The sequence below is a fragment of the Perna viridis genome, chromosome 1 (genome assembly GCF_037379345.1).
Source record: "Perna viridis isolate PV_CMFRI_1.1 ecotype Kerala chromosome 1, ASM3737934v1, whole genome shotgun sequence".
NCBI lineage: Eukaryota > Metazoa > Mollusca > Bivalvia > Mytilida > Mytilidae > Perna > Perna viridis.
This window is the reverse complement of record NC_142445.1, coordinates 15,627,332-15,645,770: the sequence shown is the minus strand read 5'-3', so window position 1 is coordinate 15,645,770 and position 18,439 is coordinate 15,627,332. Positions and strand designations below refer to the sequence as shown.

Here is an 18,439-nt window from a genome sequence, read left to right as displayed (position 1 = left end):
TTTACACATGACTAACGGCCATTATCAGATATTAGAATCATTTTCGTGTTTATGCAGATATACAAGTTTTGAAATACAAGTGTAACAGAATATTTTCTTAATTAAGACAAAGAATTTATTACAAAGAGAAATACATTTTTGTACATTTATATATTTACAGATACTTACTTTACTGGAAGGCAAGATTTGAGGAGCAGCCAATAAAGGATTTCTGTTCAGTTATCATCACAAATTCTGGGGACAAGGATGTTGGTATGATTATTATACAACTGAACAGGAAGGAGCTACCATTTAAAGTCCTTATTTTGGCTATTACACATGTTTTTTTTATGAGTTAGCTAAGTGTGATTAGCAAACTGATGTCTGCAAGTTTAATGAGAATATTTGCTTCTGAGATTATTCTTCTTTTTTAACAGTTTACAATCTTTAAAGGAACACATTTTGTTGTTCAAAGGGATGGATTGAAATAATTTGTGCTCAATGGAATATGAAAAGTTATTTATTTTGGGTCAGTAATATTGAACTATGAAGTAAAGAAGTTATTGCACAGTATTCTAAAATGTTCTAAGTAACGACTGTTGCAGATACAAATGTATTGTAAAGTGGGTAATTTTTGCGGGGTGCTAATTTTAGAATACTTTAGCAGTCTGTCTAAAATCGTCAGAATGAATGCCGCCAAATACGCTGGGCTTAAGTACTTTGTGCACCAATAAACATCCACCAAAATAAGAAACGTCAAATTTGCTTAGCCTTTTTTCCTAAAAATCAACATATGGTAGGACATTGTAATGTACAGTGCATGGCTATATACAGAGTCAGAATTGGAAGAACAGTTAACATCATTTTATTATTTTGTTCTGTTACAGGACCAAATGAACAGTATTACTTGTTGAGTGATGTCTTGCCAGAAGATAAAAGTCTTCGTAACTTTTTACAAAAGAAAACATTGGTTTGTATTTCATATATATGACAACAGATTAGGGGAAATAAAGATGTTTCTTGTATGAATTTGTCAGTTTGATTAAAATTAAGTTTAAAATTTTTAATGAAGTTTGGTCCATAGTCAATATGAAAGAAAGGAACTTCGGTGTAAAATATTAATTTAAACATTTTATGATTCACTCCATATAGGACATTTGATAGTGCTTAATGGGCATGATTTGCTATTAGACATAGAAATGTTGGAAGTCGTCATGGAGACAACAATAAAAACAGTCAAACTGTGACCTACAAACAAAAGGGCACTATTTTATTTTCAACAAAAGGTAAGACTTTTTTCAGAAATAAGCAGGCATGTACCAGTCCTCAGTTTTAAGTCTGCAAAATTTACAGTCCTTTTTTTTTCACTTGGAGTGACACTGACTAATTCACCATATAACTGAATAATATTGGACATGAGTACAAACATAAAACATATGTCTTACCTCAGGTCTTGTGTTAAAAATGCATGCGTATGTACACTGGGCTTATCTTATTATCTGTATTTTAGGAAGAAGTGCTTAGTGTTCAGCAGAAAGAAAGAGACGAATCATTACCAACCAGAGATTGTCTGTTTTGTAGAGAAAAATTTGAAGGCAATAGGTATACATTATTTATACTCCTTCTCATGACAGGTGAGAATCATGGAATCATGGCTTTCCATCCATCCTTTCAAAATCTCAACTTTAGAAAAAACTTAATGGATTTTAATGAAACTGTTTTCAGATTAAGGTTTTATACAAACACTTACAGGTATAGATGTTTTCTATGGTTAATGTCAAAAACACTTAATGAAATAGAGTTGTTAAATTGAACACTACTTTTCTGATCATAACTTCAGTAAGCCTTGGTGGGTTTAAATGAAACTCATACAGACATTAGGAGTCAGGAAGACAGCTATAAACTTAAGGTTAATAGGTAAAAATTCAAGGTCACAATTAAGTAGAATTTTCTAAGTATGCTTAAGATATTTTATCAGAATTATTTTGATAGACTTTGTTTGAGTTCAGAGAGGATATGTCATTCCATGGTTCTTTCAAAGAAAGTACTATCACTGAAATACAAAGCTGCTAGAATAAATGAAAATGGCCAACTTTGTTGTAAATTTTAAGGAGGTGGACCTGGAGCACTGCACATTTTATTTAAAAAAAAGATTCATAGGTAATGAGTAAGAGAACATAAGTTTAAGTAGAAGAGATTATTCAGTTTGGTAAGGTATTACATTTTTAAACTTCTTCTTCAGTGGGACATAGACAAATTAACATAGACAAATTATAAACAGCCATAACAACTGAAACAATATTGTTGCCAAGCAACATTACCTTACAAATCAACAATGGAACATAATCACTGATTTGGCTTTATTTATTGGTACAATGTCTCAGAATGCACTCTTTCATTTACACCATTGTATGAACAAATTATTTTCAGAGGACCTCTGTTTGATCATATGGCCCATGACCATGGTTTTAATGTTGGACTCCCAGATAATCTCGGTAGGTTTCATTATTAAGAAGAAATTTACTTTAAAATCATTTGTTTATCATGCTTTATCATAATATAAGACATGCTATTCATTATCTAGGAATATTTGATTACTTAAATGTATGATATTGCTTACAGGAAACAGCAAGATGATAAAATTACACATATGTAAGGTTTCTCATCTCCTTATTTCTTTCTCAATATTTTTATCAATTCAGAATATCAACTTTTTAACATTAGTAATGGAAATCATTTCAATCAAGACACAGATCTTTATCATGATGATTGTTGTTAACTTGTATTTGGGCTGAGCTGAACGATGCAATAAGCTTGCAACAAAAATATAATGAGAATGGAAATGGTGAATATGTCAAAGAGACAAAAATCCCAAGGGGATGAAAAATATCTTCCCATGGCCACCTTTGAATGACAAATGAAACCCTCACACCATGGGGTTGTCTGCAGCTGGCCCAAAACAACATTATACACAGGTACAGCTAAAATAAAGCAGCTGGGTTGAAGTACTTTGGTATGATCACAACCCTCTCTTTTTTCTCATTTGCTCCCTTTAATGTCAGCAACATGTCATTACTAGCATTTATCTGTTTTCATAGTACACATGGTGTCCATTGGTTTCACTGCAGTTTCACATCTGACACTTGTTTTTTATCAGCCATGTCACACTGAAACGTAAGAAAATTGATGTTACGCTTGGAACCTTTCATAAGAGTAGTATGAAAATGGTTATGCAATAAAAGCAGTATAATTTGCACTGTGTGCGACAGGGGTTGTTTAATGGTATGACACTATCATTCTTGCCTGTGTTTGCATCATTGTTGTCCATAGACATTTGGTTTTTGTGCAGTAACTTAAATATCAGTTAGTTGATCTTTATAAAATTAATAACAAGGTTCAAAACCACATAAGGAAATCTGGTATATATTTTGGTGGTTATGGCCTCAACTGATTTAGAATTAGGGGTCTATATAAGCATTTCATAGAATTTTGCATTTTATTTATTTTTGTCTGATTTTCAGATTTTTTAAAAACTAGATTCCTTATGGAATTTCTTGCCTGCATTTTCAAATCAGATTTCAGATATTTCTTACCCTTTTAAATTAAAGGGATTCAATGCAAAGGTCTTTTATAAGTATCCTGAAAGCAGAACTTCTTAAACCTTTAATTCAATTTGATTTTGTGCAGTATTTTGTCAATAATGATCTGTAAGTCCCTATGCTTAAGCGTGTCAAAAAGTGATATTGTATCCACATTTGCCTCAAGTGACCATAGTTCATTATGCTGTGGCTGTATCATGCTGTGCTGTGCAAAGCTTTTTATTGTAATCTGGATTAGAGGAATATTTTTCTAAATTTTTGAGTATGCAATATTTTGATCTCACCTGTGTGCACAATGTTTTAAACACTATTGTTTCCTTAATTCATCATAATATGATTCCACATAGAGTTTTATTGAATTTCTCATTGTTTGGCTGGAATGCTATTTTCTGGTAATAAAGTATGTTAATTGTTGAAAAGAAGGGTTTGGAATTCTCAAACCTTCACTCATTCTTTGTCCAATCCTTTAGCAGAACATTCAGTGTCCATTGGTTTGAGATTCACAATCCTGCCTTTCAACTGTTGACACTTAAAATGAAAAACCCTTCATGGGGAAAAATGTTATCTCGTACATAATATTTTACATAAATGTTAGCAGTGATGTAAAGTTAAAATGATCCTCAGTTTTTTTCATTCAGATTATATTCTTTTTTAGTCTATAAAGATGAGTTTTTGAGTTTACTTCAAGAGAAACTTAATAAGTAAGTATCTTTTAAATGGAGACATAAATTGAATTAATCCAATGAATTATTGAAATCACCTTTTTGTTCCTTCGATCTGTCCAAATTTTTGTCACTGGTAGCAATTTTGATTGATGTTTGATATCTACTTTTTTGTTTTGTGGACTTTTGCTATGTTACACTAAAAGGTTTGATAGAGAAAATGTTTGTCATAAAAATTCTGGTTACCACTGGATGTGCAATTCACTGTTGGTCAGTAGGTTGGTCTGTCTGTATGTTTGTTTGCCTGCATATTTGTTAAGCTCAACTCCCCCCTAAACCACTCAGTGCATATTTATTGACTGTAAAAATTGGTAAGGCATCAAAATATCTAGAATAAATATTGTCTGATAAAAATGAGACAATCCCACTAAATGGTTTTACATACTAATAATTTGTAAAATGTCCTCAAAAGATTTTGATGAAACTTAATAGGAAGGTGAAACATTGAATGCAGATATGCATGATAGAATATAAATATTGTAGAATACCTGTGAAGTAAGATAATGAAACCTTCACCATAAACATGTTATCATCTCATAAGTGAAACTCCTCCTAGATACTCAACGAATTTTTATATTTTTTATATTTGAAGGTTATTCATCATATGCTGATGAACATGAAGAATTATATTTTTTTATTTATTCCTGTAATATAATTGCAATTTATTATGTAATGTACTTTAATATTTTAGATGTAGAAAGAAATTCATCTTCATTGATATATGAATAATGAATTTATAGTTTAATTTCAGAAGTCTTATGCTTCCTGATTGGATAAAAAAAATTGTCTATGCTCTCATAGACCAAATTTCATAATGCAACTATCATGTCATCAACCTTTTTTAATAATTTACATGTTGAAAGTTGATACTGAAATTAAATTATAAGGAATTATTGTTAATTTTTTTTGGTCAATTTGAAATAATTTCAATGCTCATGTCGCACACATGAAAATAACCTGTATAAGTTATTTAGTGTGCAACACATGATTGACCTTATTTCTTCATAGGCCAAAAAAATATAACAGTCATTCCTTAAATATTGTTAAATTTGCCAACAAAATTAGTTAACTGAAATAAACATTACAATTATTTCCAAAGAAGACAAGGCAATAAAGGCTCTCATTAGCCTGAAAAACTACTGAAAATTAATCATAAAATGTTGAAAGATTTAATTATGAATTTGAAGACTTGAATTTTTAACAAATGAATAAAACCTAAAGATTTCTGATAATTCTGCCATGAAAAGGACAGAACTATTGCTTGAAGTTGTCTAGTAGTCCGATACTTTTTTTCAATGTTGTACTCTTTGGCCACTTTACAGTCATATTTTTTGACAGGAAATGGTGTCCACACCCAAGAAACTTATATTTAGTGAATACATACATTATTACATAGTTTATTATATGTGAAAATATAAAGTTGTTTTTGAATAGTTTTCTGGATGTAGATATATCTGGAAAAAAAAATTTACAATTCTCATCAGTTTTTGTTAAATGATGTATAATTACAGCACCATTATGATGTCATTATAATGAATTAGGGCACTGGACTTAGTGCAGGCGGTGTTGCCATATATTTAAGTATACTTTGAAGAATTTAAGTTGATATTTTTGGGCAATATTGATAGCCTAATGCCCCTGCACCTTTACAATATTTACTTATTTGTCTAAAATGTAAATTTCTCTTAATTTTAGCTTGCAATGTCTTTACTGTGAGAAGATTTTCAGAGACAGGACTGTACTGAAAGAACATATGAGGAAAAAACAACATAGAAAAATAAACCCAAAGAATAAGTCCTATGACAAGTTCTATATGATTAATTATTTGGTAAGAATTTTTATATTATTTTTAAAATTGTTAATCTATGTATCATTGTTCCAACATTTCCTGAAAATAGAGAGGCCAAGTTTGGCTTCCTGTCTGGCTGTTAATCCAGATTGGTTTTTAATGTATACGGAGGTTTCTGATGATAGTTCACAAACAAACTTGTACAGATGGAGGATTGAATGGCAAGAAAAATACAAAATGAATTAAACAGTGCAAATTTTCTGTTATTAATTTTAAAAGATACTTTAAATATAAATTGTCTAAATTTACAAACTGTGCATTCAGTGAGCACTAATACATATTACATTTAACAGCAAGCTTTAAATCAAATCAGAAAATACAACTACAAATGTGTAATTGTTGAGTGGGCAACAAGAAATATATATTGCCATTCTTGTAGACAACAAAGTGTTTGTACATTGTTATACTGTGAAAGTACTATTGCTTGTTGGGTACCAATCTTAATGGTTTTTTGTGGGTAGGCCAAACCACGAAATTTGGTTCCCAAAGAAAAGGAGATAGGTGTGTAAACTGAAAACCTCAAACCACAAATTAAAGAATCCACCATCTTGTGTTTCTTCCCAAATCCATGAAACTTGGTATCCACGAATTAAAGTACTTCCATAGTAGTTTCATGAAAGCTCATCTTTAGAGTTCCAGGTACATGTGGTTTGCTTCCAAACATATTTCATATATTGATTCTCACTTCACAGGTGCTGTTTTCATAGACCTTATTGTTGTATAAAATTTTGTCTGAATTTTCTGTACAACATCCACGTAAATGATTGATTGATTGATTGATTGATTGTTGGGGTTTAACGTCCGAGCAGCAATATTTCAGCTATATTCAGACGATGAATATGAAATGGATGATAAAATGAACATGAAATAATGATGAAAAGGAAAAAAAAGGGATGGGACACAAGGATAATAGGGTCGACAAACTTTGGTTGCCACTAGAAAAGGGGGGATGGGTAAGGTCGGGCAATTCAGCCTCCTGTGGCGGAGCGCAAAGGTTCCTACTCCTAGCGAATACCACAGCAAGGTTCTTTAACGTGCGTGACATCTATCCCAACACGGTGCACCACTACGGTTTGCGTATTATAGCCTAACAACCCCAGCATGTAACACGCCAGGGGTACCCCATTCCACCGCCTGGGGCACACATCCCAGTTGCTCTGTGGGCTGAGCACCTAGCCCCCGGCTAGGTTTCTGAGTACTATTTAGTCGCCTTTTACGACAAGCTTAGCGCAGCTGCGGGCCTATTCTTTTGACACCTGGACCTGCTCGGGGCTCCATGTAAATGAAAAAAAAAAACTGAAATTCATTTTTGAGACCTGCACTAAGTACCAAAAAAAAAAATATATTTCCATATATTTTATCATTATTACATTATGAAGTAAGATGGTACAGATGTATTGTGTTTCAAGATTGGTGTTAGAAACAGAAATCAGTTTTAAATATCCTCATACACTTTTTTTAGCTCACCACTTGGCGGCTCTTGTCGCCGTGGACAAATTTTTAAAAATCTTCTCCTCTGAAACTACTGGACTGATAGATTTTAAACTTGGCATGATTGTTCCTTAGGGTGTTGTGCACAAAATGACTGTTGGGATTTTTTATCCGTAAAAAATATAGCCGCTGTTATTAAAAATAGAACATAGGGGTCAGATTGCAGTTTTTTACAAATAACTCAAAAACCGTTGCCTTTAGCAAATTTTTGGCATGGGTAATATTGTTCAGCATCATAAGATGGACCTGTGCAAAAATTTTCAAAACAATTGGTCAACTGATGTAGGAGTTACGGCCCCTGAAATAGTTTTTTTTGCATTTTTCGCATGTGCGACTTTGAAAATTTTCTTCTCAAAATCCATTGCACAAAATTCAATGAAAGTTTGCATTTATGTTCCTTAGGGTATCCCACAGAAAATGACCTTTTCAATTGTTGATTCATGAAAAAATATGGCCGCCGTTACTAAAGATAGAACATAGGGGTCAGAAGGCAGTTTTTTGCAAATAACTCAAAAACCGTTGCTTTAGCAAATTTCTGGCATGGTAAAATTGTTAAGCATCATGAGAAGGACTTATGTCGAAATTTTCAAAACCATTCATTGACTAATGTAGGAGTTACGACCCCTGAAACAGTTTTTTTGTTGGTTTTTTTTCACATGTACAACTTTGAAAATCTTCTTCTCTAAAACCATTTAAGATCATTAAATGAAAATAAGCATAATAGTTCTTTAGTGTATTGTGCTCAAAATGACTGTTGTGATTTTCAATCAGTGAATAGAAATGGCTGCCTATACTAAAAATAGCCTCTCTCTTTCCTCAAGTTTTTCAAATAAGCAAATGGTTAACCAGGTGAGCGATTCAGGCTCTCTTGAGCCTCTAGTTTCATTGCAAGATGACTTTTCCACCTCATAAAGAGTTACTATAATTACAGGAATTAGGAAAGAACTGGGAAGCTATACAGTCAGAGGATGATACAAATATTGATACTGATGCTGAAACTGATGACGAGTAAGGTCATTTTATATTTCTTAAAGTTTTTGTACTTGGGATTTTACTGATTTTACTAGAAATAAAAAAAAAACCACCTGCATAAACTTCAGTTGAGAAAAAATTGTAATACTGGTACCTTGTAATCAATAAATAGGAATTATTTAGTAAAATGTATTTTGCCAAAGATTAGTATGTTGAAAATATACTGTCGCAAATATTAATCTGGAATAACCACAGAAACCTTTGTAAACCAAACACAGAATATTCCAGCATTATCTGTTATGTCCTACTGTGAATAGACTTTTAACCATTCAGCCCTCACTTACTATGTATATCACGTCCAATAAAGTCCATAACATGCATTGTAGTACATAGATCTTATAATATATACAAATAATTTAGACTGAACATTTGGTTAAAGTTCTTTTTTTAATTTCAGAAATAGTTATGGAGATTGGGAAGAGCCAGGGGCTCAAGCTGTCTGTTTGTTCTGTGAATTCTCATCAAGTGTTCCAGATAAATTACACTCTCATATGCAGGTAAGTAAATATTATTGTGAGATATTGACATATGGTGTTCATGAAGAAATTAATTTGTCTAGTACACATGTATTAAAACTTTTTGACTAATTGGACAAAGAACTATAGTCTGTTTTTATAGTTGTTTATTATAGTATGTTTTCAATAAAGAGGTTTAACTTCTAAATTTTCAGGATTATCGGAAAATGTTTTCAATTATTAAAAAAAAAAGACTTGGTCAGAACAAATCTCTGGCACTCTCTGATAAAACTGATGGTTAATTATTAAATGATTGATGACAGATTTATAACTAAAATACACTGAAACCTATCTAAACCAAACCCTGAATAAACCTAAAACCAGACATTAGTTAAAATGGGTTTTGAACCTGAATCAACTGAACACCTGTATGAACCAAACTAGAGGAGTTTGGTTGAGACAGTTTTAACTGTAATTAAGTATGGTTCTGTTTAAACACTAGGCAGGAGGTGATTCATCATATCACAAGATAATCGATGAAACTGTTCAAAAACATTTGTTATGTCCTAAAAACAACTCTTGCTGTGTTCAATTCCTTGGACTTGCTATATATCATGAAATATTTTTTGACTGGTTATAGTTTAAAAAATTCTGGCAAGAAATTTTCCTGTACTTTTCTGTAGTAGAATGCAACTAAATGTAACGTGTTAATATCTCCAGTGACCAACTTTCATTTCCACTCTTATTGTCTAATACAGTTTCTATGAGGCCTACTGAAGGATTTCCAGTCAACAAAATTTTGGAATTTAGAGGTTTGGCTTTGAAAACTTTCTCCATTCATAATCACTATTTTTTATAGGAGCTCCATGATGTTGATTTGAAAGAAATTAAATTGAGACTGAATCTGAATTTTTACCAGCAGGTCAAATTAATTAATTACATTAGGAGGCAGGTAAGTGGAGTTACACATGCTTCCACTCTACTTCTGGATGTTCAGTGTTTACTGTATTGAGCCGTGCTCTGGCTTATAACTCTACAGTTCAACTGCACATCCATTAAATTAAGACAGGCACATCAGTGTAAACCTTTACTTAATTATTTAATGTGATTTTGTTATAAGCTTTTTGATTGGTTATGTCTCTTCTGGGTACAATAGGCTATTTTTCATATACTTACTTGGTACTGTGGTGTCATTAACATTGATTGGTCCACAGTCTGTAATTCAAATAATTCTAGACTAAATAAGATTTTGATTAAGGAAACAATCTAAATTTTGACTGGAGTTGATTAGAAAATAAATAATAAGAATTGTTTTTTGACCAAGTTATGATTTATAACTTTACTCTTACGACTTTTTGTGAAATTGACACTAGTAGAGGTTTTATAATTTTCATATTAATAGAATAATCGACTGGAAAGAGTGAAAAACCAAAAAATGATCATGAATGTTAAAGAGCATGATGATATGAGCTTGAAAACATATGATAATCATATGTTTGTGAAAAATGTGATTAACAATATGATAATCATGTGATTATCATATGTTATATGAAACATATGATTATTATATGGTGCTCAATTCATATGATAATCATATGATGCAAACCATATGATTCCCATGTGTGGCACATTTGCCTGTGTAAGCATTTGAAATTTTGGTGGGAAAGGGATTTCTCTAGATTTTCCATAGGTTTTGTCTTGGTAGGTTTTATCTATTAAAAACCTTGAAGAAATACTGGTAACAAGGATTTTATAACACTAGCTGTCATAAGTGTAAAAAGTTTTAAAATTTTATTTGAGAAAGTGTTATAAAATCCTTGTTACCTGTATTTCTTCAAGGTTCTTAATAGTTTAAGGTTGTTTCTTGGTTTTACTTAATCCAAAGGCTTTAAAGGTATAACAGTTTATAAACATTGTTTCTCTGACACAAATAGGTCATTGGACATAATTCAGGAGTTGTATCAAGACAGATTTTATGAACAATTTGAGTTAAAATGATGTGTTTACCCAATTTACAAACATTCAAAACAAATACTCTTTTTTGTTCTGGGTATGTTTTGTAAAAGCAATTCCTCAAGTTTTGGAAGAAATATTGCCTCCCTAGTATAGTTTTTTGGTTTTTTTTTGTTTTATTAAACTCAGTCTTCCCACTACCATTTGTTAACCATAAATACATTTCACTGTGAAAGTGAAATCAAAGGCGGGAATGTGTTTGTGAAAAATATAATTAAAATTGTAATTTCGTAATTACAAGAAAACTTATTGGTATTATTCCATCTTGTCAAGGTGGATTATCATATTATCATAACAATATTTCTGTTTATTTGTATTTTCTTAGGTTCATTTAGGTGTGTGTTTTGGGTGTCAACAGAGGTTTGATGAGAGAACAGATCTGATGGACCACATGCACAGACAGGGTCATACAAATAATATACCACAGATTGCTACATGGGATCAACCGCAGTGAGTTTATTAGTGGTAAATTAAGAAATAATTCTAGGAAGCGATCGTATACTGATGTTTTATTAAGGATTTGCTTTATTTTTATAATTAAAAACAGTTCAGCAATTGAAACCTTTTCCCTATCTGCTTGTTCTTAAAATAAAAGCAAAAACTGCAAAATCGTAGTGGTGATCATTAGAAATTTAATGTAGTGTATTGAAGGTTCAGGACCTATGTTAATGAAATATTAACAGTCCTGGGTCAGAAACCAAGGATCCTGGACCTCAGACCTTCACTAATTTGAACCCCTGATGGTATACTGAAGTCCTTCCGTCGTTCACACTTAACACAATAACTAAAACATGCTGCCAACAATGAGAAACTTTGGTTGATATTTTCTTTCTTTTGATATTTATACATTTCCACTTCTTCTTTGCATAACAGGACTTTTTCCATACATAAATGGGTGATTTTATGTTTTTGGGACTATAACTCAAAATCCCTGCAGCAATGAAAACGAAATGTTGGTGAATTGATTATTTATATTTGATGGATGCTTCCTTTCAATTTCTGCAAATCTCCAAGTTTATGGTGTAGAGTTATGGGACATTTCCAGAATGGCTGTACCACTTTTCATGAAACTTTGAAAAATAGTTTATTATTACCGATGTTAGCTCTTCCATTGTTATGAATTTCTGATTTTGTGTTATTCATAAATATGGACTTTATCCATAATTGCACAATAACAATTTTCAACAAACTTTGTTGTATAGTAGTTTTTTATAATGATGTAAACTTCTTTTTTCTTTTTATATATTTTGTGTCAAATATTTAATCGCAATCAAATTCAAAGCTGTAACAAGCTTGAATATTATGTCCATGTTTGCTTCATCTGTTCAGAGTCCAACCTCTACATGTGTAACTTTTAGATGTAGAACGTATTGAAATCCGAAGGCTGGTCTGCATTTTATTGTTCACTTCCAGGAAATGAAAACACTGTATCACTTCGCAAAATCTTCTATTTCTATGCTTTTCTTAACATTTTTATTCAGTAGAACTAGATATTTGTCATTTTTTATCAGTATTTTTTCACAAAAATATATTTTGCTTTTAACATTGTACTCAATGCTATGTTAATGACGAATCTCTATGCATTTGAATGGGAGATGAGGATCCATTCTCATGAAATCACGGAGTCACATGACGAGACTTACATACCCTATTAGGAGTCTTATTATTCATGCATGTTGAAATGTAATGTATGCTGGCTTTTGACTATGTAAATGCATGTAATATATTGAATGATTGCCAACTGTTAACTGGTGGTACTTATGTGATGGTCTCCTTATGAGACCTTTGGTTATGAAAAATAAGTAAGAAAACTATAACTTACTTTTCAGAATCTAAATAATTCACAGTGATTTAAGTTTTTCATTGTTTTAACTTAGTCTGGCCATTTATGTTAATCACTTTATCCTCCTTGAGTTTCCATGAATCATTTCTTTAATCTATGGTATTTTTAATCTTTGTCATTGAATGTTTATGATATTGGTTGTTAATCATTACTTGAACAACAGGTTTATTCTCATAGTATTATAGTAGGAAGTCATTTTAGAATTTTTATCTTAAGGAAGATCAATAATTCTTGAATGAATGTTGGAAAGAAAATCAAAATTTACATGCAAATAGATTTGTCATTCTACACAATTTTCCTCCTGTCAGATTTTATTATCTGCTGTAGTTTTAGAGTCAATTGCCAAAAAAAAAAGTTTTTCTGCTCTGATGTTTTATTTTTGGTTTTTACAGCAAAATATTTGTATCCATTCATGATAAAAAGTATATTAGCAAATCAGACAAGGGTTAACCATGGTGATACCTGTCTAAACTGTACTCCAAAAAAACTGTCTAAACCAAACACTTTTTTAAGTCCTTTTGTCTCAGCTCAAAGTGTATTTTTATACACTTTATATACTGAACATCTGTCTATACGCAACACATTTTCAAGTCTGAGGGGGGTTCAATTTAGACAGGCTTTATTAGATATATATTTTTTAAAGTCTTAAAATTATTGAGTTATTGGTTAAATTATTCCCATCTCATGAAATGTATCATTTTTATAAAAGAGCACTAGTGTTTAAAAAAAACAGAAAATGAACAAAAGTGCATGTGTTAAATCGAAATACCCACCTTTTCAAAATTGAAAAAAGAAAAAAATCAGCCTTTTTTTCAATTTTGCTAAGAATCATTCATTGTGTTCTATGGTCATACATGTCTGACTAGTACTTCAGTCACCACTTGAAAACTAATTGCCTATTGAATTGTCTTATCATTGCTTGTCCTAAGTTGAATTGTACCGGTATGTTTGTCCTCAGTTGTACAATATCTTTGTGACTTTTGTTCAATCAAGCATCAACATCCTTTTTGAGTGAGGCACATTTTCATCTTTACGATACATTTCTTCTAGTTTAAGCTAGTGTTTGCTGCTTTTTCTATGATTTAATTGTATCATTTTTACAATGTTTTCATTTAATTCATACAGATTTATAATGTGGAGAACCTGCAATTTATTCAAGAAAAAATATTTTGGATTTAAAAGAATGTTGCTAAGATTTGACTGAAAAACTTTGAAATGGAAAATTGCCATGATGAGGCATTGAACCTATATTAAGTAAACCACAAATGCAGCCATTTCCCTAATCTATAGAGTTCTTTTGTTCAATGTCCTCTAAAACATAGTGCCAAACAACTGTAAAACAACTGAGCTCATGGTTTTAGATAGATTGTTTATGTGTATCAGTAAGGTTCAATCATTTTAAATACAAGTATGGCTATGGAAAAGTGATTGTAGAAACTTGTGTTGGCCATTTTTGCAAACACCAGGTCAGTGGGGAACTTTGTATTTTGGTTTGAAATTTCTGAAGATAAATTCTTGTTTTCTCTCTTTCATTTATTTTAATGTTAAAGAAATGTATTGTCTACATGGACTCTCATATTACATTGTTCCTGATGTGTTGTTCATCATGCTGTATGTTAAAGAAGTATTGGTTTTTATGTGAGGTCATAATGAAGATCTAGAGTATCTTCTATGTCTATGAAAAACTACATGTATGTGTTGTCCCAAGTTAAGTACAGTAAAATGTAGAATTTCACATATGTGAATGAACAATGTTTTAAAAGATCTTAAGTATAGGTACTTCCAACTTTCAGAAAGTTGTATCATGGATAAAAACAAGAAAAAAAATAGCTTTCATTGTCACACTTAGAAATTGGCTATTTAAATGATCAACCCTTACTTTCATTGATTGATCTTGACTAAAAAATATTATTCTTCAATTGAAGTGATGAAATCTGTTGAATCTGTAATAAATTAAAATGGACATATATTTATGGGTAACCAAATATTTAATTGAGTATGGTTAAATAAATACATTAATGCTTACTACTTATTTCTCTACTAATTATGTCCATTTATGATGGCAATGTGCTGTCTTTAAATCATAAAGACCACACATCCTGAGTTCTATACTAGAAGTAATTACTTTCAAGGTGGTAATACCATGTTTACCAACAGCATGGTAAATTCTTTTGATAACATATAATCAAATGAATATCTAAATAATTGCAGAACTGAGTTTGTACTTGAATATTTAAACAGAAATTCATTTAAATGAGATTGTATACTTAACATATACCTCGTGTGATAAATGATTTTATGTACTGCTGGAGTTAATCCCCTTTGTCAAGGAAATCAATGGTTTTCATTTTAAATGTGCATATAATTTGTTTAAGGAGAAACAGTCTTAGGTAATGTTGATGAATAGGTTTGATTCTTGCTGAAGTCACAGTTTTGCTAAAATAGGACTAAGTAGCATACTTGATAAATATGTTATGTTGGAAAAAGCAAATTAATGATTATTTAAGGGCTATAGTGGATAGATCTTTGATGGGTCCTACTGAGATTTTGATATAACAAATTTACAAATGATAATAGTCTTGTGTTTGGTTTACAAAGCTTGTAGTGTTTGAATTACATCAATACTTCCAAAGATTACATAGGGTAATGTTAAGGAATGATTTTTGTTTCTGATATGCGCTAAAAATGCCTAAAATATAATCAAAACTTTGTTATATTTTCAAAACAGTTTTTGGAAGAAGTAAATTATAATATGAGAAAAATAACAACAATTATCTAATTTGTTTCTGTTGATCCATTCATGTATAGCTATAGTGTACTTGAAATCTTTTAAATAATGTCATAAGGATGGATGTAGAGTCTGTCTGTCTGTATGTAAAAATAGGTTTATTTTTTAGTTATTTACCAGTGAGGATTGAAACTTCACATAGTTATTAAGCACAATGTCCAATTTGTTTAAAATGTCTTTGTAGCCACTCAGCTCCATCCGTCCATCCATTCTTCCAGCTGTGTATACATCACATTAATGGGTACTTACTTTGTGTAATCTATAACTCGAAAAGAATTTAAGCAGTACTATTCAAACTTTGTACAGTGATTATATACATGTTGAAGATGTGCACTTTTTATTATGGAGAAAATTAATTTAGATTTTACCTATGTTTTGAGCACATTGAATTTAGCCATTTTTGTCACTTTATGTTGTGAACAGTACCTACTTTATGTAATCTGTAACTCAAAAATTATTCAAAAATATATATTGAAGATGTGCACCACATATTATGGAAAAAAATATTTTTTTTCCCTACATTTTAGCATGCTGAACTTAGCTATTGTTTCTCATTTTATGTTGGGAATGTTATCTGTAACTCAATATGTATTAGAGTAATATTATTCAAACTTTGCACAGTGATTATTTACATGTTGAAGATGTGTTTTTTATAATGAAGAAGTTTGATAATTTTTTCCTCTACATTTGTAGCATGTTGAACTTAGCCATTTTTTCAGCAGTAAATGCTATCATTAGGACATTAACACATGGAAATTTGTAACCAACAATGTAGTATTTAAACTTGATTAGTGTTTATAAACATATTGAAGACACTTTTGTGCTGATAAATATATGCTACATGTATTGGTCTTGTTCACATATATTACTGTTTGGAATTCCTACAGCTAATAATTCCAATAGACATACATACAAGACATCCTCGTAAATTTGGTGCAGAAGTACAAATTTAAGCAACATGCTTTATAAATATCCTGACTGAAGGTGATACATGCTTGTCAGAAAATCCACTTTTTATTTCTAATTCTGAAACAGTTGCAGGTCATATAATCTAAGTCGTAGTTTGTCATCAGTTTTTGTACCTTTGAGATGAAAATCATTTAAATGACACCAGAGTTGTTGTTCTTGCTTTGATTGATTTTAAAGGCAGAAGATTATATTGTTTTCTCCAAAATACAGATCTATAAATAGAACTGTAGTTACGTTAAAATATGGCATATGTAGACCGAGAATGCATTGTTTGTTTGTTTGGTGGATATTTCTGCACTGCTGGAAAGCCAACAATGAACATTAAAAATATATAATGTACATGTAATGTACATGTATGCTACAGTTATTTATGGGTGTTCATATACAACCTTATTTTAGCATGTAACTCTATATGGGTAATATAAAGTCCAGGATCCTTCATCTGAATGTGATGGTTATAACTTATTTAAAGATGTGTTCTGTTATGTGCTTATTATTGTTTCAATCATACTTTGAATGCGTCATATTTGTCATTGGCCTGTGTAGGTCCTTTATCAGAAATAAAGATTTGGATTTTGTTTTGATTTGTATCACCTCTACCAATGTTTAGCAGTGTCAGAATTTGATATAGATTGGTACTTAACTTTTATACCATGAGTTGATCATATATTGTTCTGTGATACTTTTCATGTGTAATAAGGATTTACCAAATCAACGATAGTGACACGCTATCTCTTATTTACTCCTCTGTTATTCATTCATACAGTTTCTTTCATATGTTGTTTTATAGTCTCCATTTTCTTTAATGAGGGCTTAAGTTCAGACCTCTGTCATAAATGAGGAAATCTTTTACTTTGAAAATGTGCAAACTGATGATATCATTTTTATCAATTTTAACTTCCAGACATCATTTTATCAGAAAGAAATTTGATGAGGAAAAAGATAAAAGCTGCGACAGAATACTTTATCAATTTTTGACTATATTTGTATTTAAATCTCTTACTGACAATAAAACTAACATAAAAATTTAAAAAACAGATATTTGTGGTCTTTTTTATTCAATAATACAGGCATTTATTGATTTGATTTTGAGCAGATCAGATAGGGGTTAGTCTGAGTACATTCCTGGGTACTGGCGGTGATTAGGTATATTGTAACTGTGTTGAACAGTAGTTTGTATTACAGTTACTTAGTATTCTATACATGTTACCTTCTCATATTAACATTCACTTGCATGTTAAGGTTACATATGAGGCAAGGTTAAGTAGCTGTCAGGGGTCTATATGGGTTAATTTATTTGGTAGGTCAAATTTGTTTCTGTGGTTTTGCCATGGAGAAGTAATTAATTTTTACAAAAGATTTACCTCATAGAGGTTCTACAAAGTTTCACATTTTCAATTTTGCCCTATGCTTTGAATATACTTTTTACCCTGTGCTCACCTTGTAGTCACCCTATGCTTTTCACAAACTTTTTCTCCAATTATTATTATTATTATTATAATAATTATTATTATTATCTCTTAGTTACTCCTCTGTTATTCATTCATATAATTTCTTTCATATTTTGTTACTTAGAATCCACCTCATTCTAGATGCTGAACCCTTTTCTCCATCAGAACCTTTGTTCAAAAAATTAGGAATCATGAAAGTAGAAACAAGGATTAAATATCACAAATACCTATTAATCTATAAATCTCTC

At 31.0% G+C, this 18,439-nt stretch overlaps 1 protein-coding gene and 1 long non-coding RNA gene across 4 annotated transcripts in view; one reads left to right on the top strand and one right to left on the bottom strand.

Annotated features, from left to right (window-relative positions):
• Positions 1-18,439, top strand: part of LOC148627431 (zinc finger protein 277-like) — a 35,449-nt gene that overhangs the window by 4,126 nt on the left and 12,884 nt on the right. For 2 of the 3 annotated variants that reach the window (XR_015920712.1, XM_088573132.1), the window contains exons 3-12: positions 161-252; positions 867-949; positions 1,490-1,581; positions 2,410-2,474; positions 4,234-4,279; positions 5,996-6,128; positions 8,572-8,648; positions 9,070-9,169; positions 9,987-10,079; positions 11,466-11,590. Coding sequence is in view for 2 of the 3 variants with exons in the window: in XM_088573132.1 (XP_088429258.1) it covers positions 161-252; positions 867-949; positions 1,490-1,581; positions 2,410-2,474; positions 4,234-4,279; positions 5,996-6,128; positions 8,572-8,648; positions 9,070-9,169; positions 9,987-10,079; positions 11,466-11,590 (906 nt within the window). In the remaining variant the exon portion in view is untranslated. Of the gene's footprint in view, positions 1-160; positions 253-866; positions 950-1,489; positions 1,582-2,409; positions 2,475-4,233; positions 4,280-5,995; positions 6,129-8,571; positions 8,649-9,069; positions 9,170-9,986; positions 10,080-11,465; positions 11,606-18,439 lie in introns of all 3 variants that reach the window. The other variant, XM_088573144.1, reaches the window with a different exon arrangement.
• Positions 2,699-14,922, bottom strand: LOC148627432 (uncharacterized). The gene is made up of 3 exons (XR_015920715.1): positions 14,863-14,922; positions 10,304-10,342; positions 2,699-3,146 (listed from the first exon to the last, which is right to left on the bottom strand). It is a non-coding gene; the product is annotated as an uncharacterized LOC148627432 (long non-coding RNA).